We start from the raw sequence: 25,512 nt of genomic DNA on the forward strand, positions 1-25,512 counted from the left end.
CTTACTCATACCATGTTTAATGTTTGTGCAAAATTTGTAAAAAAATTCCAAGGTGTAGTTATTGAGAAACTGACAAACAGATGAACGGACAAGAGTGAATTTACAGGTTCACCCTAATTTTGTCGGGGGGGGGGGGACTAAAAAAAATAAATAAAAAATAAATAAATGAATAAAAAAAGAAAGGGAGACCATTCTTCTTTTTTCTTTTTAGTTTTAGCCTAAAATAATCAAAACCTATTGTCAACATGCTGTAAGCAACAACGTCATCAAATATTGACGTGTACCAAGTAATAAAAAAAAAAATAATAATTTGAAAAGGTTTATTCATCGTCTCCCCATTCCCACTGAACGTGTGTTAACTAAAAATTCATCAGACGGGTCCAATTGGAATTTAAATGAAATATAATCCGAAATAAGAATCCAATATTTGCTAGGAACAATGGTAGGAGAGACTAAGAATTAATTCCGACGACTTTCTTTTTTGTTTCAAAAAACGAGACAGTCACACCTTGCCTCCTCTCCCTTCCCACCTCTTCCCTTCCTTCCTCTTTCTTTTCAAAAAAACAAAAGAAAAAAAAAATATCATTAAACCCTCATCATTTACTCATCTCACAAAAAAAAAAAAAAAAAAAAAAAAATGACAAATTCTGTAAATTTTTATAAAATTTTCTTTTGACCTGTTGTGGAAATTCCAATTTTATGAAACACAAATTCAGAAATATTTCATCAATTCATACCGAAACATTCGACAACAATTTATTTATTAAAAATTTGAAAACTATGAGAAAAAAAAAAATGTCCGATCAATCAGTCTATCCATTCTCTATAAGAGAAAAAACAAAAAAACTTATGTCATGATTTTCAGCGGATTAATACAGATCCAATTTATCTCCCCTGAATTATACTAAGAAACGAGAATACACTCTTCTATCTTTTCTTCTGATTACCAAAATAACAAGCCGCGCGTGCGTGGTCTCCTTCTGGTGCTGCATGTGAGATGACGCCACAAAAAATAGTGAAGAAACGATGAATGTGAGAAGTGTGAAGGGCCAACGTTGCCTTCACATTTTCGCCAAGTTTCAGAAAAATCTAATGGATGGAGCAAAAGTTATGGGGTAAAAAGTGTCATTTTTGTAATTTTGGGGCATTTGTGACCCCTTTTGAGCTCCTGGGAATGCCGAATCCCAGTGAAAATGGACAAACGGTGCAGTTTCACGCCTTAAGACATGTATATTTGAATTCAGCACCATGGAAAACCACTATATAGACATACATATAAAGTTTTGAGTAACATGAAAAAACTCCAAGAAGGCATGTTTTTTTTTTTTTTTTTTTTTAGCCCTAAAAGTTCCAGAGGAATACGAACCAGAATTTTGTCAGCGTCATCCATATTGTATTTATATTAAGAACAATCGGCTCCCTATCTTGGCCAAGTTTCAGAAAAATCTAATGGATGGATTAAAAAGTTCTGGGGGCTATGGGGTTTTAATGCGTCATTTTTGGCCATTTTGGGGAATTTTTGACCTCTTGAGCCCCCGGGGACGCAACGGGAATTTTCGCGAAAAAAAAAAAAAAAAAAAAAAAAAAAAAATTACTGTGCACATCTCTTTAATGAAATACAATTTGTGGCAAAATTTCAGGAAAAACTAATGGACGGTTATTTGGCAATCGTCTGGACTAACGGACGCACAGACGCCACTGAAAACATAGATCCCTCTGATAAATCAGGGGAGCAATAAACAACTGTCAATGGATGACACCATACACACACGTGATTATATATATATATATATATATATATATATATATATAAAATAAAAATTACAATTAAATTTATCAAAATGATCCAAGATGGTAAAATTAAAGTATATTATAAATATTAAGGAATTAATATTTATAAAATTATCTCAGCCAGATGTAAAAGCTCGATGAAACCAAATAGAAAATAGAGCTTATAATATGAGCAAATAGTTAATAAAATATGTTAAAAAACACTTTGAAATGAGTTAAAAACATATTTAATCTGAAAAAAAAAAACACTAGATAAATGGATAGTCCTTAATCCGCGGAGTTTCAAAGAAATACTTTCTTTCTCATCAGAGGGTAGGAATTAGCAAAATGCGGGATCGGATTTTGCATGCAGAAGTATTTGATGAGACAACAAGTAAGTCAAAGATATTACTTGAAAACAAAAAAGTGAAGCATATATATATATATATATATATATATATATAGAACATGAGTCGAATTTCCACTTGGTGCAGATTGCGAACCTATGTGACTTATTTTTCCCCATTCCTTCCGATTCAGGGCAAGTTGGTTGATGGATGCCGAACTGTTAAGAGATGTCCAATCGAAAACAGTTTCTCTTCACCTTCTCCATGGCTTTCTTCTTCCTCTTTTGCCTTCTAACATACCCTCAAAGCATAACTTTGACAGGCCAGTGGTTGATCGTTTGACATGGCTATATAAAAGTGTTAACTTTGGTCAAAATCGAACTTTCCCTGATTATCGATTGTTGATACTTATCCGACGCATCCCGATACAAAACCTATGCAAGAACACTCCCAGACACATCAAATACCTTCATGTGTGTGAACTTAAAAAAAAAAATGGTGCAGCCGTTTCCGCGTCCATTGGGAATTCCTTTCATATCTCTCTCTCTCTCTCTATATATATATATATATATATATTTGTATGGAAATATTTTTTCTTCAATTATATTTCACCTTTTATTTATACTAATCCTTTATGAAGCTCAATGTAATTACAGAGCACATAAGTATAAATAATAAAAGTCTATATTCCAAATTACAAGATGTTGGCCATCTTATGATTTATTCCTTTAATTCAGTTGACATTTACAATTCTTGACAGCACTTGTTTCGTAGTGCAAAATTGTCCATTTAATTATTATATCAATCAATGAATTTATTTCGCCCTTAACTCATCAGAAGAAAAAGCAACTATCAATTCATCACAAGAAAAGCAAATGCATTTGGACATGATTAGAAAATCTGAAAATTGGGGGAGAAGTTGAAATTACCTTTTATTTTTTTTATTACATCATATTCTTAAAATATTCCCATATTTTTTTTTACAAAGGAATCACCACTAAGTCTGATACAACATGATTCAAGTTACACGTCAATATCATGTCCTCCTGACTAAACAACATACATACGATTTATACATTTATTATCTGTCTGTTAAAAGAACAATATCTTACATCCACTAGATAACACATGATACGTTTTAATATACCATCTCCTCGAATATAAACCAATATACAACAGGGAAACGGCTCATTAAGAATTTGTTTACATTGGACTTGAAGACGGTCATATTGTAGTCAGCTTGAAAGCGGGTAAACAGAAGAGAGTTCCACAGCTGTGCAATTCTTAGAAAGAAGCTTTGCTCATGGAATCTACATTTAGGTTTAGGCACAGATAAAGAGCGTGGGAAATTATTGATAGTGTTTACAGCCAAATGAGTGTTTCTCGTGAATGTTTAGCGAGGGAGTACCATAGATTGGAGCTCAGACGAGCACTTGCCATGAAAATAACAATAAAACAGAGACAGGCTCGCAACATCACTTCTGTGCATTTATTGTGCATCTTAACGTACTTAAAGGAATAAATTGTAAGATGGTCAGCGTCTTGAAATTTGGAATATAGACTGTCATTTATTTGTTATATATATATGTGTGTGTGTGTGTGTGTATGTGTGTGTGTATCGGCGATTGCATTGACCGAAAAGTTGAAAAAGTAAATATGCTTTGCATAATGGCAGTTCGGATACCTTACAAGAAACTTTCATCTAACAGCTTGCTTTAAAACGATATTGATCACTCGGACAATCCAATCTCCAAGTCGACACCTGTCTCATAAGTACCCGATACACAGCTCTTTCTTGTTTTTAATTTCCATCTGGTTTCCGTGGCCGGAAAAGTCCAAGGAAGTGCCCATATGTAAACAGTTCCAACGGACAATTTCCGGAAGTTTCCATGCTAATATTATTTAATATTCTCGGGACGTAAACCAACGGATCGAAGGTCTTAGAGGAACATGTCGCAAGAGCAAACCATATTCAAGCTTTATTAAAATCCACCAGGCGTCGCCCGGGAGTCTTTTTATCCTTGTATTTTTATCAAATTATTTTTTGGAAATCGGATTTTTTAAGCGATTTCTTTCTATTCGGCAGTTTAAATGCTTTCAAATCCCTTTCAGATTATGAAGTGTCATGATGCAATTTCTTTTTCACTATTAACAACATATCAAAATTGCTAACTTGTTCATAAATAGATCGAAATGCATTCTGGTGGATTTCATTTGTCTTTTAAATATGTATTTTACAAGACTTATACTATGTTTTTAGGGATATTAACTGCTTTATTCATTATGAACAGTTCAGCCCAACTTTACCCGGGGCCCTATGTACTGTTCATAACTTTATGTGCATATATATATATTAAAAAGTTTGACTCATGTCCAGGTAACCTACATCTAAAATTTCAAGTGTTTAGACCCAAAAGTGACGGAGGAGTTTGGTAGAGTCTGCAAAGGTCAACTTTTTCAACTTTGACCTCTTGACAGCCAAATGTTCGCCCAAAAACTGATTAAAAAGCTTGCTGCATGCCTGAATACCCTTTATGTAAAATTTCAAATGTTTGCACCCAAAATTGGCTGAATAGTTTGCTAGAGATCGCAAAGTTCAAATCTTTTAAAGTCTGACCCTTTAGCAGCCAAATTTTCGGCCAAAAACCGATTAAAAAACTTGCCCTACGTCTGAATACACTTTATGTAAAGTTTCAAATGTTTAGACCAAAAATTGGCAGAGTAATTTGGTAGAGACCATAGAGGTCATTTTTTTTTTTAACTTCGACCCCAATTTCGATCACTTGACATTTGTTTTGGGCTCAAATCAAATTAAAAAGTTTGATCAATGTCCAAGTAACCTACATCTAAAATTTCAAGTGTTTAGACCCAAAATTGGCGGAGGAGTTTGGTAGAGTTTCAAAGGTCAAATCGTTGAACTTTGACCCCTTGACAGCCAAATTTATGTCCGAAAATCGATTAAAAAGATTTTCCCAAATCTCAATACCTCTTATGTCGAATCTCGAGTCTGTAGACTAAAAATTGACAGAGTAGTTTGGTAGAGAAATGTACACACACAAACAATTTCACTTTTATAGATTTGTTATTTATTTTATTATTATTTCTAGATTCCATCCCTCATTAGCATAGGTTATAGCAAGTATAGAATCATGATACCAGCATCCGAAGTCTAGCGTTCTACCAATGAGCTATGATTTTTTTTTTTTTTTTTTTTTTTTTAAATTCAATTTTCACCCCAAACAAGGCACAGTGCCACTTTGAAGCAGGGGGCTACTATTAGGGACTTAATTAGCGGGGTCATTATGAAGGGAGAAGAGTAGAAAGATGTTTGTTAACATTACACTTGAACTTCTGCATATCATTGCAGTTGGGAAAGCAGAATCCCGGAAGGGAGTTCCAAAGACCCGCAGTTCTGGGGAAGAAACTATTGGAGTAAAAGGCTTTCTTGCACCTAGGGATCTCTACTGTAAAGGGATGAGACTTAGTAGCTTGTCAGGTTTGTCGGGGTAGTTACGTCGGGGAGGTACAAGTGTTTGCAGTTCGTCAGAGCATTCACCATTAAAGTATTTGTAGAACAGGCAGAGGGATGCAACATCTCGTCGATGGGACAGAGGTTGAAGCGTAGATGACAGTTCAGGACCTATCAGGTTGGCGACTCTCTTTTGAACCCTGTCCAGGAGCGAGAGACAAGCAGCAGATGCACCAGCCCAGATGTGACAACAGTACTCCATACATGGGCGAATGGTTGCCTTATAGAGGTATAGGATACTGTCAGGCGTAAGTAGTTTTCTAGCACGGTAGAGGGAGCCAACCTTCCTTGTAGCAGCCTTGGCAATGCTCTCAATGTATCTATTCCAGTTCATATTCCCTGTAAACGTTAGGCCGAGGAGTTTCAAAGAAGTACTTTCAGGCAATGTGTTCTTGGCCATTGCTATTGGTGGTAGAGAAGGTTTCTTGTAGTTATTGAATGAAACAAGCTTAGTCTTAGCAGCATTGAATGTGACCAACCATTTTTGTCCCCATTCCACTATGGATTGGAGGTCATCCTCTAGTGTTTCTGCCATTTCCTTGGATATGTGTTCATTTGTTTTCCCCTCATATCTGTTATAGAGCGTGGTGTCATCGGCAAATATACCCATCTCCGAAACAATTTTATTAGGGAGGTCGTTTATGAATATCAGGAGTAATAGAGGTCCAAGGATAGACCCCTGAGGTACTCCCGCATTTATGTCATATTGTTTGGATGTACGACCGTCGAGGACAACTTTGATTTTTCTATTACTTAAGAAGGATTTAATTACGTTATGAAATCTTCCAGTGATTCCATATGATCTAATTTTCCTTAGAAGACCATCGTGCCATACCCTGTCAAAAGCCTTAGATATATCAAGGGCCACCGCTCTACCCTCCCCTGTTTTATCCATTTATTTATGACAGAGTAGTTTGGTAGAGAAATGTACACACACAAACAATTTCACTTTTATAGATTTGTTATTTATTTTATTATTATTTCTAGATTCCATCCGGCATTAGCATAGGTTATAGCAAGTACAGAATCATGATACCAGCATCCGAAGTCTAGCGTTCTACCGATGAGCTACGATGGGTCGCCACTTGAATGCACGTTTGTTTTTATTGTTTTTAAATTTAAGATTTGTTGTTGTTGTTGTATTCAGCTTCGAAACGTCATTTATTTATTTCGCTATTTTAGCTATAAACTCCTTTTGTTACTCGTATATGTTTTTGTTACCGTTTTTTTTTTTGTCTCCTTAGTTACACATGTTTCCCCGCTTAACGACCTTGTGTCACATCCTCTCGCAGTGGGAGAGTAGTAAATACCTGTTCTCTATTACTCTTAACAAAAGATGAAACGGGCTGACCTGTCTACGGATAAACCAAAATGCATTCTGGTGGATATAAGTTCGTAATTCGATTATTGTTTAGGATTTTCAAAACGCTCCATTTTTTTTTTGACTATTTTACCATATTTGTCCAAAATTTTCTGTGTATGTCTATTTAGCAGTTTTGCATGGTGCTGAACTCATATTTAAATATGTTAAGGCCTTGGGGACTTTTGGGTCAAAATGGGGACAAATGAAGGACTTTGTCATTTCTTTTTTTGCATGGCGCAGAACTCAAATTTACATAAAGCCTAAATTTACATAAGGCCTAAAACTGCACCGTTTGTTAATTTTCACCAGGATTTGACGTCGCCTGGGGACTTTTGGGGCTAAATGGGAGGGGGGGGGCAATTGCTGAACGTAGTCTTTTTTTATGCCTCGTTCACTGTGCACTCACGGCGAACCATGCATGCTTAACTTGTTTTTATATAAGTTAAACGTAAAAAACGACATTATTTTTGCACCAACCTAATACGACTCTTGGATTGGTCAGTGTACTTCGTTCTACACGTAAGTCGAGGTCATGACCTCAACAAGCAGTCTGACTGAATCTGGACCATTTCAGTGGCCTTTTTGTTGTCAGATTGATGCAAAACGTTCTGTGTAGCCCTAGGAGGTCCATCATCCCAGATCTTCCTTCCCAGCTTTCAGGAGGAGCAAGTTCATCCTTGGTTGCCTGAGGCGCCCTTACCGGATAATGCCGAGAGGTTGCTAAGACTTATTTTTGCAGGGCCAGAGTGCGCCTACTCTTGGAGAGCTGGCCCATTTCCCCATCTTCCGACCTTGTGTCACATCCTCTCGCGGTGGGAGAGTGGTCAATACTGTTCACTGTTACTGTTAATGAAAGATGAAACGGGCTGACCTGCTTACGGATAAACCGAAATGCATTCTGGTTGATATAATTTCGTAATTCGATTATTTGTTTACAATTTTTAAAACGTTATTTTTTTTTATACTTTATGTTATTAAACTTTTTGTTCCGATAATTGATTAACAGAAAATTCATAAGTCACGTAGATGCGGGAAATACACAAACAGAACACGTAATTTTATTGATAAACAGAGGAAAACATCAGAATTCTGTTTTAATTCTTATATTAAATGTAATAATTGAGAGAAAAATCGTTGGAAAATTACATTATATGGCATCAATTGGGATGGATGGCTCTCGTCTGGGAGAGGCCCCGTGTTTTGACAAGCTTCTGGATTTGACCTTTACTCGTGATCTGAAATGGAACACGTACATCAAGTCTGTTGCCAAGGTCGCTGGAAAGATGGTGGGATCCTTCTACTGCTCCAGAAGATATCCCACTACTGATGCAATTCTCTATCTATATAAAAGCCAAGTACGTCCAAGGATGGAATACTGCTGCCATATCTGGGCAGGAGCTGCTAAAAACAGCCTATCCTGCCTTGACAGAGTACAAAATAGACTTTGTGGCTTAGTGGGGGATGCCTTTTTCTCTACCCTGCAACCTCTCTCCCACAGAAGAGACGTTGCGAGCCTATCCTTGTTTTATCGTTATTTCCATGGCAGGTGCTCGTCTGAACTCCAATCTCTGGGCCCCCCTCGCCAATCTTTCACAAAAAACGCCCGTCTAGCTGAATCCACTGTGAAAAATTTCCCCCACTCTATATCTGTGCCTAAATCAAAACGTGGATTCCATGAACAAAGCTTCTTTCTTAGAACTGCACGCCTGTGGAACTCTGTTCCATCTGCCTGCTTCCCACCTGACTAAAACTTGGATGTGTTCAAGTCCAACGTTAACAAATTCCGAATGAACCGTCCCCTTAAGTAAACACGTCATCAAATCTCCACACTAACGTAATGTACTTGCAATAACCCTTATCCCTGAGTGGCTTCTGGGCCTTGATAAGTGGTGACCACTGTGTAAAAAAAAAAAAAATGGTACTCATGCGGAGAGTGATCCGTGCTGAAATAATAACGTTATTATTTAAAAAGCCATTCTTAACATGGGGAGGGGAGGATGTTTTGTACCTATTCTGTACTTTAACCTTACAATTGAATAAAAAAACACCCATAAAACTTTAATTAAACGTGGAAATACGATTTAAAAAAATAGCGCGGATCAGTAAGTGCATTAGCATCATAAATATTTTTTGTATAATGTTTGCAACCATTTTATGACTGACATTTTTTTTTTATTTCGAATGGAAAAAAATAAAGGAAGAAAAGGAGGAGTAAGAAATGGGGAAAGTAAAAAAAAAAATTAGAAAAATGCAATAGAAGAAAATGAAAAAAAAAGAAAAGGTAAAAAGAAAAAAGGAAATAATAAAAAGGAGAAAAGAATTAAACGAAAAAGAAAGAAAAAGAAAGAAAACGAAAAAAGAAAAAACAAAAGAAAATAAAGAAAAAGACACGAAAGAGAAAATAAAAATTAAAAGACTCAAAAAAATAAAAAAGACACAGGAGAAAGGGGAAAAAAGAAAAAAGAAAGAGGAAAGACAATAAAAAGGAAAAAAGAGAAAAAGAAAAGACAAAGAAAAAGACAGGAAAAATACGAATTAAAAGAATGTAAAATGTAAAAAAAAAAATATGTAAAAAGAAAAAAAGAGTAAAAATAGAAAGGAAAGAGAAAATAAAATAAAAAAAAATTAAAGGAATGAAAAATGTAAAAAAAGAAAAAAAATTAAAAAGAAACATAGGAAAGTGAAAAAGGAAAGAAAAGAAACAAAAACGAAAAAAGAAAAAAAAGGGAATCAATTAAAATAAAAAATGTAAAAAAAAAAAAAAGAAATTCAGAAAATTGAAAAATAAAGAAAAAGGAGAAAATAAAAAACTGAGAAAAAAAAGGAGGAACAGAAGAAAGAAAATGACAAAGAATAAGATACGAAACATTAAAAGAAATTTAAAAGAATAAGTAAAAAAGAAAAATAACGCGAAGAATAATTTAAAAAGAATTAAAAAAAAACTATTAGATTCGCAGAAAAAAATAGAAAAAGAATACAAAAATAAAAAGAAAAACAAGGAAAATATAAAAACAAAAAATGAAAGAAAATTAAAATAAACAAAGTAAAAAAAGGAAGAATAATGGAAATTTAAAAAAAAAATGATAAAAAGAATAAAAGGAATAGGAAAACTAATAGATTCGCAGAAAAAAGAAAAACATAGAAAAGTAAAAGAAATGGAAAACAATGAAAATATAAAGTCAAAAGAAAAAGGAAATAAGAGAAAAAAGAAAAGACAAAGGAGAGAAAAAAGGAAAAATAAGAAAAAAGAAATAAAAAAAATAAAAAAAGGGGGGGATAATAAGAATAGGAAAAAGATAAAAGAATAAAAAAAGAATAAGAAAAGCAAAAGAGAGAAAAAAGGAAAGGAAAGAAAAAAGGAAAGGGAAGAAAAAAGGAAAGGAAAGAAAAAAGGAAAGGAAAGAAAAAAGGAAAGGAAAGAAAAAAGGAAAGGAAAGAAAAAAGGAAAGGGAAGAAAAAAGGAAAGGGAAGAAAAAAGGAAAGGAAAGAAAAAAGGAAAGGGAAGAAAAAAGGAAAGGGAAGAAAAAAGGAAAGGGAAGAAAAAAGGAAAGGGAAGAAAAAAGGAAAGGGAAGAAAAAAGGAAAGGGAAGAAAAAAGGAAAGGGAAGAAAAAAGGAAAGGGAAGAAAAAAGGAAAGGGAAGAAAAAAGGAAAGGAAAGAAAAAAGGAAAGGAAAGAAAAAAGGAAAGGGAAGAAAAAAGGAAAGGGAAGAAAAAAGGAAAGGGAAGAAAAAAGGAAAGGAAAGAAAAAAGGAAAGGGAAGAAAACAGGAAAGGGAAGAAAACAGGAAAGGAAAGAAAAAAGGAAAGGAAAGAAAAAAGGAAAGGAAAGAAAAAAGGAAAGGAAAGAAAAAAGGAAAGGAAAGAAAAAAGGAAAGGGAAGAAAAAAGGAAAGGGAAGAAAAAAGGAAAGGGAAGAAAAAAGGAAAGGGAAGAAAAAAGGAAAGGGAAGAAAAAAGGAAAGGGAAGAAAAAAGGAAAGGGAAGAAAAAAGGAAAGGAAAGAAAAAAGGAAAGGAAAGAAAAAAGGAAAGGGAAGAAAAAAGGAAAGGGAAGAAAAAAGGAAAGGGAAGAAAAAAGGAAAGGGAAGAAAAAAGGAAAGGGAAGAAAAAAGGAAAGGGAAGAAAAAAGGAAAGGGAAGAAAAAAGGAAAGGGAAAAAGGAAAGGGAAAAAGGAAAGGGAAAAAGGAAAGGGAAAAAGGAAAGGGAAAAAGGAAAGGGAAAAAAGAAAGGGAAAAAAGAAAGGAAAGAAAAAAGTAAAGGGGAAAAAAGCAAAGGGGGAAAAAGTAAAGGGGGAAAAAGTAAAGGGGAAAAAAGTAAAGGGGAAAAAAGTAAAGGGGAAAAAAGTAAAGGGGAAAAAAGTAAAGGGGAAAATAGGAAAGGGGAAAATAGGAAAGGGGAAAATAGGAAAGGGGAAAAAAGGAAAGGGGAAAAAAGGAAAGGGGAAAAAAGTAAAGGGGAGAAAAGGAAAGGGGAAAAAGGAAAGGGGAAACAGGAAAGGGGAAAAAGGAAAGGGGAAAAAGGAAAGGGGAAAAAGGAAAGGGAGAAAAGGAAGGGAGAAAAGAAAGGGGGGGAAAAGGGAGGAAAAGAAAGGGAGGAAAAGAAAGGGAGGAAAGGAAAGGGAGGAAAGGAAAGGGAGGAAATGAAAGGGAGGAAATGAAAGGGAGAAAAGAAAGGGAGGAAAAGAAAGGGAGGAAAAGAAAGGGAGGAAAAGAAAGGAAACGAGGAAAAGAAAGGAAACGAGGAAAAGAAAGGAAACGAGGAAAAGAAAAAAAGGTAAAAAGGAAGGAAAAGAGAAAAGAAAAATGAGAAAGAAAATTAAAAAAAAGAAAAAAGTAAAAAAAAAAGGGGAGTAATAATAAGAATGGGAAAAAGATAATAAAGGAATAAAAAAAAAGAAAAGCAAAAGGCTATTAGATGCGCAGATATGTGCGCAACTCTCCAACGTGTAAAGTTAATTAGAGTTTGTGATCCTTCATCTTTTCAAGCAACATGTTTGGCATGTCAATAAAAAAAAACCCAAAAAACTTATTAGTTTTTTTTTCAATATGGAGTCGATTGAAGAGAGCGAACATCATGGGAATTTTCGCGCAGCCATATTGAGCATTTGTGACATCCATTGAACGGCAATGATGATGCTTTTAATCAGGAGCTTTGCGTTTTCTCCTGGGAACCGTTCAGTGTACACCCCTGCAGAGACCCCCCCCCCTTCTTTCTCTCGCTGTGGGAGTTAAATCTCATCGAAAACCTCTCAATTCTGAGAAAAGCGATTTCACCAATATTCCGATAAACAAAATCGTGATTTTGATAAAAAAAAAAAAATCTCTTGTATGTCAAATTTATTGGTAAAACTGGGAAAATTGCGGAAACATTCGATAACAATAATGGGTTGGGGTGCTAAATGTTCGTTCTAAATTCAATCGATTATTTTTTATTTTTTTTTAATTTTTTAATTATTATTTTTTTTTTTTTATTTTACTTGACGGATGAAGTCCTTGTCTAAATATTGGAGTAGTGATAATTATTTTAATCTTTTAAAATATATCTCTATATATATTTCCTTCTTTTAAATCGATCTTTTATTCAAGCTTCTATCTCTACGTATTTTGTCGGATGAAATCATTGTTATAGGAGTGATAATTATTTGAATTATTTAGTCTTAAAATACATCCCTATATATATATGTGTGTGTGTGTGTGTGTGTGTGTGTGTGTGTGTGTGTGTGTGTGTGTGTGTATACTAGCATTTCAGTCCGGCGTTTCCCGGGTGTTTGGAGGTATATGTTGAGCAAAAAAAAAAAAAAAAAAGCGGTCAATTTTTTTTTTTTTTAACTTTGAATCCTACTATGACCCCTTAACATTTGTTGTTTTGGACTCAAATCAAGTTATTAAGTTAGATCCATGTCCAAGCAACCTATATCTAAAATTTCAATTGTTTATACCCAAAATCGGCGGAGGAGTTTGGTAGAGTTCTCAAAGGTCAGATCGTTGAACTTTGACCCCTTTAAACGCCAAATTTCTGGCCGAAAACGGATTATAAAGATCTCAGTACCCTGTATATCAAATTTCGAGTCTGTAGACTGAAACTTGACAGAGTTATTGTGTAGGGAAATGTACACAGACACACACAGAAACGTTCACACACACACACACACATATATATATATATATATATATATATATATATATATATATATATATATATATATATTAGATATTTAGATATTACAAGCAGGGATACACCGCGTTGCCTGGAGCTAAAGTAATATATTTTTTTTTATTAAAGCTTTTATTTCTACCTATCTTGTCAGATGGAGTTCTCGTTTAAATAGCAATGGCCAAAGACTCATTATCTGAAAGTACTTCTTTAAAACCCCTCGGCCTAATGTTCACAGGAAACATAAGTTGGAACAATTACATTCAGAGCACTACCAGGACCGCCGCGAAGAAGGTAGGCTCTCTCTACCGTGCTAGAAAGCTACTAACGCCCGAATGTATCCTGTACCTCTATAAGGCCACCATTCGCCCATGTATGGAGTATTGTTGTCATATTTGGGATGGTGCATCTGCTACTAGACAAGGTTCCAAAGAGAGTTGCCAACCTGGTAGGTCCTGAACTGTAATCTAAGCTTCAGCCTTTGTCCCATCGACGAAATGTTGCATCCTTCTGCCTGTTCTACAAGTATTTTAATGGTGAATGCTCTGACGAACTGCAAGCACTTGTGCCCCCTCGATGTAAATACCCCTGACCAACTCGACAAGCAGCTAAATCCCACCCCTACACAGTAGAAATTCCTAGATGTAAGAGAGCTTTCTACTCCAGTAGTTTCTTCTCCAGAACCACTAGACTTTGGAATTCCCTTCTGGGTCCCTGCTTCTCCAACTGTACTGACATGCAGAAGTTCAAGTGTAACGTGAACCGACATCTTGCTGCCCAACTCCCTACATAATACCCCTGTAGCTTACCCCCCTGATAGTAGCCTCCTACATCAAAGTGGCAATGTGCCTTGTTTGGAGTGAAAAGGCAATAAAAAAAAAAAAATCTGGAATGATAATTTGGATCTTTTTAAAATATATCCGTTTATCTATCTATACATCTATAAAAGTGAGAACGTATGTGTGTGTGATGACGCTTCTCAATCTATATACTCAACGAATTTTTAATCTACAGACTTGAAATTAAAGATTGTGGCAAGCTCCTCTAATGGTTATCGTACTTGTCTTAATGTCTAAGTTTTAGAAAAAATACTTGCATGCACGTCTCAATCCCTCTACCTATCTCAATCTGTCTTTTTCTTTTTTCCTGCTCCCTCTTTCTCCTTTGACCAGCCCATTCTTCACTGAACATACAGACATTTTTGTTATACAGGGTGTATTGCAAATTTGTCAATGTTAGTCGAGTTTTCATGCCGTGAAAACTGCAACAGTTATCTCCCTTGAACCATGTGAAAGGTTGCCTCCCCTTGTCTGGAATTTTGAGATGACGCATCATTTAAGACTTCGGAGTTGTTTTTTTTACATGTATTTCTCTCCCTTCGTCTGATTATGTAAATAAAGACAAACGGTTTATTGCGTGTCTTTGTTAAAACTAAAAATACCTATGTCTTAATTGATTTTTTTTGTCAATCGTCAATATGACTTCCAATATGAATCTTATACGAAACAGACAATGTATGTTTTTTTTTTTTATTTAATTCATAATTAACAATCAAAGTAATTAATCAATCAATAGGGTGTTCCAGAAGTCTTGGGCACATTTTGACATTGAATATCTCAAGAATTATTAAGGATATAAAAATGCAGCTGGTATGTTCAGAAAGCTTGTAATCTCAAGTTCTTTTATCGAATGTTCAAAGATGTTCAACGTGAACACCATTAATCACATGACACGCACCAAGCTAATAGTCTAATTCTTGCCAAACGCGTCCCAGCATTGCATTGTCAATGGTTGCAACAGCTTCTGTTATTCGGGCCTTCAGCTCATCCACGTTTCTTGAAATGGAAGGTACATAGACCAGTCTTTTCACAAATCACCACACAAAAAAATCGCAGGGTGTGAGATCTGGAGATCTGGGAGGCCAGGGCATGAGACCGTGATTATTTTGTCCAGATCGTCCAATCCATTTGTCTGGCAGTGTTGTGTTCAGAAACTGTCTAGCCCTGTGGTGGCATCCCATTCTGTGGGAAAATGAAGTTATCAGACTCTTTCACATTCAATTTGTTCATTAACCAGTTTTCAAGCATGTTGAGGTCATCTCATTAGCAACTGGAAAATGTGCCCAAGACTTTTGGAATACCCTGTATAATAAATTCCTTGAGGAATTAGCTGGCATTTTCTTTCCAGATTCGTACATAATAACACTGAAAAGTGGCTGCCGCCTGAGGAAAACTGGCTCAGTTGACGTCTAGAGTGAATCATGATTCATATACTAGTGGATGGCGCACAGGGTTGTTTGGTCATAAAAAGACATTTTAAACTGAAATAAAGGAATTACTTACGAATACAGGAGCACAGCTTATGACGTCTCTTGAGGTTCTCCGGGCCGGAACCTGAATATGGGGGGTTAATTTGAAGAGACAACTAAAATCTTTTTGGAAATCCTGCAAAAAAGAAAAAAAAAAAAACCATTAAAAAATATTCTTTGCAAAATTGTCCATTAAATACATATAACCATCGACTTTCCTTACATGTACCTCGTCTTGTCAAGAATTTTTACATCAGACTCGGGAATCTACACAGATGACAAAACAAGATCATGCCACCCTCATAGATTAAATAAAGAGTTCCGTTCATAGGCCGTTTTAATTGCAGGGTAATATTAGCCTCACTCCAGTAAGGTAGGATGGGTGGGGATGAAACAGTATGCAAAAAAAGCTCTAAAGATGGCCCGGAAACAGTGCATATTCTCTCCTGATGAACTAACATTATCTGGAAACCAGACTATAATACCAGACAACCAAAAGCAGCCTACGACTAATTTACGAATGGAATAACTGCAATTAAAAGGTGACAAAACGATTCATATTTCTATTCTGAATATCCAACACTAACTGGGAGCTGAAGGGATATATTTCACATTTGAAAACAATCGTTCGAATAAAACCTGCTGAACCATTGAGCATTTTAACGTTTCTGAATTTTTGAGATAAGGATTGGTTATTTGTATTATTTGGATTCATCCGACTACTGTTCTCATCTTGAGTGTCATTTTCACAATGTTTCAGTCGATGTAACCTCCGACCTTCTTCAGGTGTATCTTGTCAAATATAGGAATGTTCGTCGAACTCTGAATTAGGACTGAATTTCGACCAGAACCCTTTATTTACTTTATGGGGTAGCATGCTCTTGTTCCGTCAGCCATGAGTGGATAGTGGTTCTAAATAATTCTCAATTGCATTTTTTTTTTTTTGTCGCCTGCACTGTACATTGAACCTTCAAGGGAAGGTCACTTTTACAATTGATTTTTCCAAGTACTCCAACTAATGTGTCACAGGTCCTTACGGAAAATTATACACCTGAAGAAGGCCGGAGGTTACATTGGAACCAAGAGCATTGAAGCCGCATATCTATATAAGTTCTCCATCCCCATTCCCAATCACCATCCAAAGAATGATGCCAAATAGCTGAGAAGGCTCAAGGAGGATGGAAAGACTGAGGAGAGAGTGCTGACCAGACCTCCGCTGGACAAATGCCAAGACAACTGGTACCTTGGGGAGGCTTATTGCCACTCAAACTCCAATGGGGACCAATGGCCGCTGCTAGCGAGAAATCAATGGTAAACGGATGTTGCGATAATGCAAATTCATTTGCAAATATTATCGAATGGAGAGTACTGGACATCTGGGGAGATGTGTTGTCACTCAGCTTCCAGGGAACACCACAGATTGTTCTCAAGGAGAAATCCTTTATGACCCGTGTGAAAGCTCCTTGTCAGCCAATAATAATAATAATTCTAAAATTCTTCTTCTTAATACTACTACTACTACTGCTACTACTACTACTACTACTACTACTACTACTACTAATAATAATAATAATAAACAGGCTCCTTCAGTTTTTGACAGACTATGGATACCCACTTAATGATGAGTTCAATCTATCTATCTATATATCTATAAAAACAGAGATGTGTGTGCCACAGACGATTTCTGATTGGCTAATCCAATAATCACATCTCCTAAAAAAGTATAGTTCTTACGCTCTTAACTTTACCATAAAATATTTTGGTCTTATTGATTGTCCATCTTGGAAGGGTTTAATTTTTTTCTAACTTGCCATTTACAAATTACAAAAATGCGAAACTCCACAATCCAACCTCCGACTCAACGTCCGCCATTCACACAACAAGAAAGCAAACGCTGGAGAGATTATTAGTACTACTACTACTACAAACAATACAGCACGAAAACACGCGCACACACGCACACACACTCACGTCCACTACCGTCCTTGGCTACGTCACGTTGTTATGGCAACACGATAAATACACAGTAAATTTAGTTTTCTTCATTTCTACGCAAATATTACGCAAATATAAATCATATAAATTATCTGTATGCATATAATTACACGTAATAGTTAAATAAAGATGATCATCGTATAAGAGAACCGAAACAGAAACTAATAGGGAATTTGTATAAAGTTGTATTTTCTTTTTAAATAAATAGAAAAAAGGGGTGTTGATAAGACTATCGATACTTATACAGTTTATTGACGACATTAAAAAATGGAAATATTGAAAAAAAATTTAATTGTACGTAACTGTTATAGACTGAAGTTCTCCGAACAAAAATTTCACTTCATTTGATCAAGTAGTTTGTTCTTACAGCGAAAAACAATTATTTATCACGACGACGTCAACGTGGCTATTTTGGAAATGTACCCAGCAGAATACCTCCATTTTAGGCCAAATTTCGCAATCTAGCCTTTTTTTTCTCGCCATATTGAGATGCGCACAACACATCTGCAATTTTTTTACGTTTTTTTCTTTTTTTTTTTTAAATCTGCAATTTTTTTGCGTTTTTTTTTTTTTTAAAAGAATACTATTGAATATGCAAAGAAATTGAAGAATGCAAAGAATTGAAGAATTTTTATACGAGATTATTTTCGAAACATGCTCAGTTGGACACGCATGGATAACTTCGAAACTTCGTTTATTTACTTCTGTTACAAATTAGAAAAAAAAAACACCCCCAAAATGGCATCTGTCTTCGCAATAAAAAAAAAAAAAACTCATTCTGGTGGGGGAAAAAAAGGGCTAGATTGGCCTAAAATGGAGGTATTCTGCTATGTACGGCAGTTACCTACCCTTGGGGAATTCCTGGGCCTGCAATAACATTTCCAAAATGGCCACGTTGACGTAGCCGTGATAAATCATTGTTTTTCGCTGTAAAAAAAAAAAAAACTACTTGATCAAATGAAGTGAAATTTTTTTTTGGAGAACTTCAGTCTATAACAGTTACGTACAATAAAATTTTTTTTTCAATATTTCCATTTTTTAATGTCGTCACTAAACTGTATAAGTACCAGACTATCAATACACACAAAAAAATATAGATTTATTTTTGGGTAAAGTTCCCCCGGGTTTTCCTTTCACTTCAGTAAATAATGGTCTTTTGTTATATATATGGCGTACTATTATCCTTATATATATGATGTTTATGTTTATATATATGTATAAGTGATAGTGTCTGTGTGTCTGTGTGCATTTCCCTACGCTAAAACTCTGTCAATTTTAAGCCTACAGATTCGAAATTTGATATACAGGGTACTGAGATTTGGGAAAATCGATGTGATAGGTTTTCGACAGAAATTTGGCGATTAACTGGTCAATATTCAACAATTAGACCTTTGAGAACTCTACCAAACTCCTCCTACAATTTAAGGTCTGAACACGTGATATTTTATATATAGATTCCTTGGACATGGATCTAACTTATTAACTTTACTTCATCCCTAAACAATAAATGTTAAGAGGTCATAATAGGGGTCAAAGTTTAAAAAAATTGACCGTTTTTTTTTCCTCAGCATACTCTTCAAAACACCTGGGCAACGCCGGGCACCGATTGCTAGTTTACGATAAAAGAAGAGGTACCATTTAAAATCGCCGCAAATTATTTCTTTATTTGAATATTTTAAAACTAAACATTAATCAGAAGTGACTTTTCCAGGGCATTCGTCGTCAAGCCCAAAGATCAGCTGACATGATATTTTACACAAACACAGATGGAATTTGATGAACGACATTATTATTATTATTATTATTATTTTATTATTATTATTTTTATTATTATTATTTTTATTATTATTATTTTTATTATTATTATTTTTATTATTATTATTTTTATTATTTTATTATTATATTATTATTATATTATTATTATTATTTTGCGAACTAGTCCACCGAGCAAATTATTCCTCGTAATATATAATAATCAATGGAGGATTGATTCTAATACATAAGCAATATGCATAAATTAAAATATCTTATTTAAGCGTATTGTACGATCAGGCAACGAATGAACAACTTCAAAAAAAAAAAAAAAAAAGAAAAAAAAAAGACGAATTCATATCCTTGATATTAATTTTTTTTTTAATTACATTTTCACCCGAAACAAGACACATTGCCAGTTTAAAGTAGGGGGTTACTATCAGCGACATAAGCTACAGGGGTACTATATAGGGAGTTGGGCGGCAAGATATCGGTTCACGTTACACTTGAATTTCTGCATGTCAGTACAGTTGGAGAAGCAGGGACACAGAAGGGAATTTCAAAGTCTAGCGGTTCTGGAGAAAAAAACTACTGGAGTAGAAAGTCCTCTTACATCTAGGGATCTCTACTGTGAAGGGGTGGGATTTAGCTGCTTGTCGGGTTTGTCGGAAGTATTTACATCGAGGGGGATACAAATGCTTGCATATCGTCGGAGCATTCACCGTTAAAGTACTTGTAGAACAGGCAGAGGGATGCAACATTTCGTCGGTGGGACCGAGGCTGAAGCTCAGATAACAGTTCAGGACCTATCAGGTTGGCGACACTCTTTGGAACCTTGTCTAGGAGCGAGAGACTAGTAGCAGATGCACCAGCCCAAATATGACAATAATAGTCCATTTCTCCTTCTTTCGGTTTTAACAAGAGTCATAGTCCGGGGATGTTCATTAACACACAGCCTGTTTGCCGATGCAAGTGGCCTATCCTCTTGCAGAGGTTAGGGTTAGGTGTCGAAGACTTATTACTTTTCTTGGACCCGGTAAAAAAAAAAAAAAAAAAAAAAAGAAAGAAAGAAAAGAAAAACGAGAAGATTATTAATTTCATCATGCGCAGTTACGTTGGCATCTGTTTTGCAGTCAGAGCGACGGACGTCGAACGTGTACCATCTCCAGAGGTAATCGTATTAAAACGGATGGAGGTGGGATGGAGATGAAGATGGAAAAATAATAACAATGTCATACGTTTTCCCCGTGCAAACACTCGAAAGAAGATGAGGATGAAGAAACAAATCCGCTGGAGCATCATCGTCGGACAAAGGAATAATAAGTTCGGCTTGTTTACAACGGAGATCCGCTCTCCGAGATGCCGGAAAAACAAATATTAGCAATTGAAGGAGAGGAGACCGCGAAACACACTGTCAGAACAATAAAAAGTAGACAGGAAAAATTTGGCGATGTGTTAAGGGAGTGGGTAATCGATAGATTATCAACAGAATGATGAAGAACATAACAAGAGGACTGAGATTACAACAAGTGAAGCATGCATGGTGCCCCATGCGTGCACAGTGAAGAGGCATAAAAAATTACTAAGTTCAGCAGTTGCCCCCTCCCCCCCTTTTAGCCCCAAAAGTCCTCAGGTGACGCCAACTCCTGGTGAAAATGAACAAACGGTGCAGTTTTAGGCCTTAACGTATGTAAATTTGAGTTCTGCACCATGCAAAAAAAAAAGAAAAAAAGAAAGGACTAAGTCCATCATTTGCCCCCCCACCCCCCCATTTAGCCCCAAACGTCCCCAAGGCATTAACATATTTAAATTTGGGTTCAGCATCATGCAAAACTGCTAAAATACACAGAAAATTTTTGGGACAAATATGGTAAAATAGTCTCAAAAATGGAGTGTGTTTATTAGCCCTAAAAAAGCCCCTGGGGCACACCCAAGAATTATCGCGAAGTATAGACATAGAAAATTATGTAGAAATCAGTTAGTTACAACTTTACAGAAAGTTTTAGAAAAATCAAGGTATCATTTTTTTTTTTAAATAAACACAAAAGTGTAAATTTTAGCCATTTTAACTCGAAAGGCATCCCTAGGGGTGGGGGCGGAGTTTTACCGGAAAATCAGTTCCGTTATTTTTTTTTTTACTCATATCATGTTTAATGTTTGTGCAAAATTTCAAAACATTCCAAAGCGAAGTTAATGAGAAAAGGGAGGACAGGTGAACGGACAAGGGTGAATTTACAGGTGCATCCTCCTTTTGTGGGAGGACCAAAAAGGAATATTTTCTTATGTTACTGATCCAGAACCTAACCTTATGTCACGTCGGCATCTTCCGGCAGCATACGGTAAGTTTCCGGAAAAGCACTCGGGACAAGATGACAGGATTAGCCTATCAGCTGTCAACAGAGGTTAACGTGGACGTTACAAACAAACAGTGAATAAATAAAAATCCGGCTCATCATTTTTTTTTTTTTTTTTCACAAAAGCTGCCAACATATCTATTTTAGCCTGATCTGCATTTCTCCTTCCTCTTACCAGATGCCGGTCACAGCCATCCCGTTTCTCGCCTTCTCTTACACGTCCATTCTCTTCGACGTCGACATTTTTTCTCCTCGAGCTGGTGCTGCATTTTTTTTTCCTTTTTGGTCCCCTGACAAAAAGAGGATGAACCTGTACATTCATCCTTGTCGGTTCGTCCGTCCATACTTTTCTCAATAACTGTTGGAGTTATTTTCTTTGAGGCTTGGTGTTGTTTATAGTTTTTATTTTTATTTTATTATTGGTTATAAAAGGTGGGTGTAGGGGCGAATTTTTTAATTTTTAATTTCGATTGTCTTATTTTATATTTTATTTAATTAGTTTCTTCTTAGTTATTGAAAGAGAAAAGAGAAAACGATAACAACAACAATCGCTCCGGACGACGATCGGCTGTACCGATAGAAAGCGCTTAAGAAGAATATGGTTGAACAACAATTTTTGGGCGCCATAATATACAACATGTCAGCTGAAATAAATAAGACCGCTCTGCGAATTGAAAAGATATCTAAAAGAAATCGGGAAAAAGAATAAGTTTGTCGTACTCAATCAGACGTGCTTGAATATAATCTGAGGTTGCTATTTTCCAAAGGTAGGTTAACCAGTGAAATATAACGAGGTTCATACGAGAGTGCTCAATACAGAAGTAGAGCAAGTTACATTTGTCTTTACATAAGCAGTAGTTTGTTGCTACACAGTCATGAGCATGTTTCGGTCTACTAGTATTTACCAACTAGAGACCTAATCAGGCAACAACCCTTATTTCCGAAAACTTTTTTTGAATTCCGTTTTCGGAAATAAGGGTTGTTGCCTGATGAGGTCTCTAGTTGGTAAATACTGGTAGACTGAAACATGCTCATGACTGTGTAGCAACAAACTACAGACATATATATATATATTGGAGTGAGCTGCAGATGTAATACAGATGTAAAACAAGATGTAATACAGATGTAAAACAAGATGTAATACAGATGTAAAACAAGATGTAATACAGATGTAAAACAAGATGTAATACAGATGTAAAACAAGATGTAATACAGATGTAAAACAAGATGTAATACAAGATGTAATACAAATGTAAAACAAGATGTAATACGGATGTAATACGGATGTAAAACAAGATGTAATACAGATGTAAAACAAGATGTAATACAGATGTAAAACAAGATGTAATACAGATGTAAAACAAGATGTAATACAGATGTAAAACATGTAAAACAAGGTGTAATACAGACGTAAAACAGATGTAAAACAAGATGTAAAACAAGATGTAATACAAGATGTAATACAAGATGTAAAACAAGATGTAATACAAGATGTAAAACAAGATGTAATACAAGATGTAATACAAGATGTAAAACAGATGTAAAACAGATGTAATACAAGATGTAAAACAAGATGTAATACAAGATGTAAAACGAGATGTAAAACAGATGTAATACAAGATGTAATACAAGATGTAATACAAGATGTAAAACAAGATGTGAAACAAGATGTGAAACAAGATGTAATACAAGATGTAAAACAAGATGTAATACAAGATGTAAAACGAGATGTAAAACAGATGTAATACAAGATGTAATACAAGATGTAAAACAAGATGTAAAACAAGATGTAAAACAGATGTAATACAAGATGTAATACAAGATGTAATACAAGATGTAAAACAAGATGTAAAAAAAGATGTAAAAAAAGATGTAAAACAGGATGTAAAACAAGATGTAAAACAAGATGTAAAACAAGATGTAATACAAGATGTAATACAGACGTAAAACACAAAGGAGCATAAAACTGTATATTTGTAAGTTAACCCCCTTACCTTTCTCCCCAATTCATTTGGTTTTTTTTTCTGTGTGCCACCAAAAACTGACGCCACACCAAATAAAGGAGGAGGCTTAAGGAGGATGGAAAGACTGAGGGGGAGAGAAAGCATTAGTCAAACCTCTGCTGGGTGACTGCAAAGTGGACTGGGGCCTTGGGGAGTCTTTTTGCCACCCAAATTCCAGTAAAAACCAACGGTCGCCGCCAATGAGAAATCAATGGTAAGCAGCTATTATGATGAGGCAAATTCTTTTGCAAAGGTTATCGAAAGAGGTGGAGAGTACTGGAAATCTGGGGAGACTTGCTGTCACTCAGACTCCAGAGAATGCCACAAGTTATTCTCAAGGATTCCAATGCCTCCAAAAGTTCCGATTTTTCCGATTCCCGATTTATCGTCCCAAAACTAATATATATATATATATATATATATATATATATATATATATATATATATATTGGGGGAGACTTGTATGTTTTGGTTTCGATTCCAGCTGATGGCACCCAAGTTATATTATATATATGACTACTTCATTTAATCACATAAATTAATATATGAAGTATAATTTTATGCGTAAACTAAGTATTTACTTCAGCAGTGCTCAATACATAGGTTATAAAATATATATGGCAATTAAGCTACACATAATATACCGCGTTTCATCCACACTAAGCGTGGATGAAACGTAGTGTGGATGAAACGTGGAATATTCTGTGTAGCTTAATTGCCATATATACATACATATATATATATATATATATATATAGGAGCAAACAGTTAATAAAACATGTTAAAAAACACTTTGTAATGAGTTAAAACATTTAATCTGAAAATCTGGTGGAAGATAAATAATCCAGTGACGGTAAAATCCAAATGTATAACTTCAAGAAAGTTAAAAGAATTTCCATTTGCACAAGTAAAATCCAAGGAAAACTTTACATTTCACCAGACTATCCATTCACGTGTAATCACCTTTTTCCTCGCCATATTCCCTCTGCTTCACTTTTTGTTATCAAGTAAGATCTTTGACTTACTTGCAGTTTCATCAAATACTTTTGTATGCAAAATCCGATCCCGCATTTTGCTAATTCCTACCCTCGAAACTCAACGGATTAAGGACTATCAACTTATCTAGTGTTTCCTTTTCAGATTAAATATGTTTTTTAACATGTTTTATTAACTGTTTGCTCGTATTATAAGCTCCATCTCCTATTTGGTTTTATTGAGCTTTTACATCTGGCTGAGATAACTTTATAAATATTAATTCTTTAATATTTATAATATACTTTAATTTTACCATCTTGGATTATTTTGGGAAATTTAATTGTAATTTTTATTATACACACACACACACACTATATATATATATATATTATATATATATATATATATATATATGTGTGTGTGTGTGTGTGTATAATAAAAATTACAATTAAATTTCCCAAAATAATCCAAGATGGTAAAATTAAAGTATATTATGAATATTAAAGAATTAATAATATATATATATATATATATATATATATATATATATATATATATATATGAGATAAAAACTATATATATATATATATATATATATATATATATAGTTTTTATCTCATTACTATATATTAGGTTTAATATAATGATCAATAGAGAGTTGTCTCTACAATAATACATAATCTGCATCAATTAAAATATCATATTTAAGCGTATCTTACGACCGGGCAACGCCGGGCGGCCTGTTAGTAGATAGATATAGATGAATATAATATATATATTTACTTTACATATATGTAATACGATTCAATATGCTAGTTGACAGATATATATATATATATATATATATATATATATATATATAAATAAATACAATATTAAGTAATGTGATTGATAATTTAAAATTTAAAAATCAAATTATAATTAAATTAAAAATCCGTTTCATAAGAAGGAACAACAACAAAATCAAT

General features: G+C 34.7%; 1 protein-coding gene across 13 annotated transcripts in view; it reads right to left on the reverse strand.

The window, feature by feature from the left end:
* Positions 1-25,512, reverse strand: part of LOC145265357 (plexin-A4-like) — a 1,096,693-nt gene that overhangs the window by 216,757 nt on the left and 854,424 nt on the right. For all 13 annotated transcript variants that reach the window (XM_080121138.1, XM_080121137.1, XM_080121136.1 and 10 more), the window contains one exon: positions 15,500-15,601. In XM_080121138.1, coding sequence (XP_079977264.1) covers positions 15,500-15,601 — 102 coding nt within the window. The remainder of the gene's footprint in view (positions 1-15,499; positions 15,602-25,512) is intronic.

Source organism: Euprymna scolopes, chromosome 40 (assembly GCF_053919585.1).
Source record: "Euprymna scolopes isolate OS-2025 chromosome 40, ASM5391958v1, whole genome shotgun sequence".
Lineage (NCBI taxonomy): Eukaryota > Metazoa > Mollusca > Cephalopoda > Sepiida > Sepiolidae > Euprymna > Euprymna scolopes.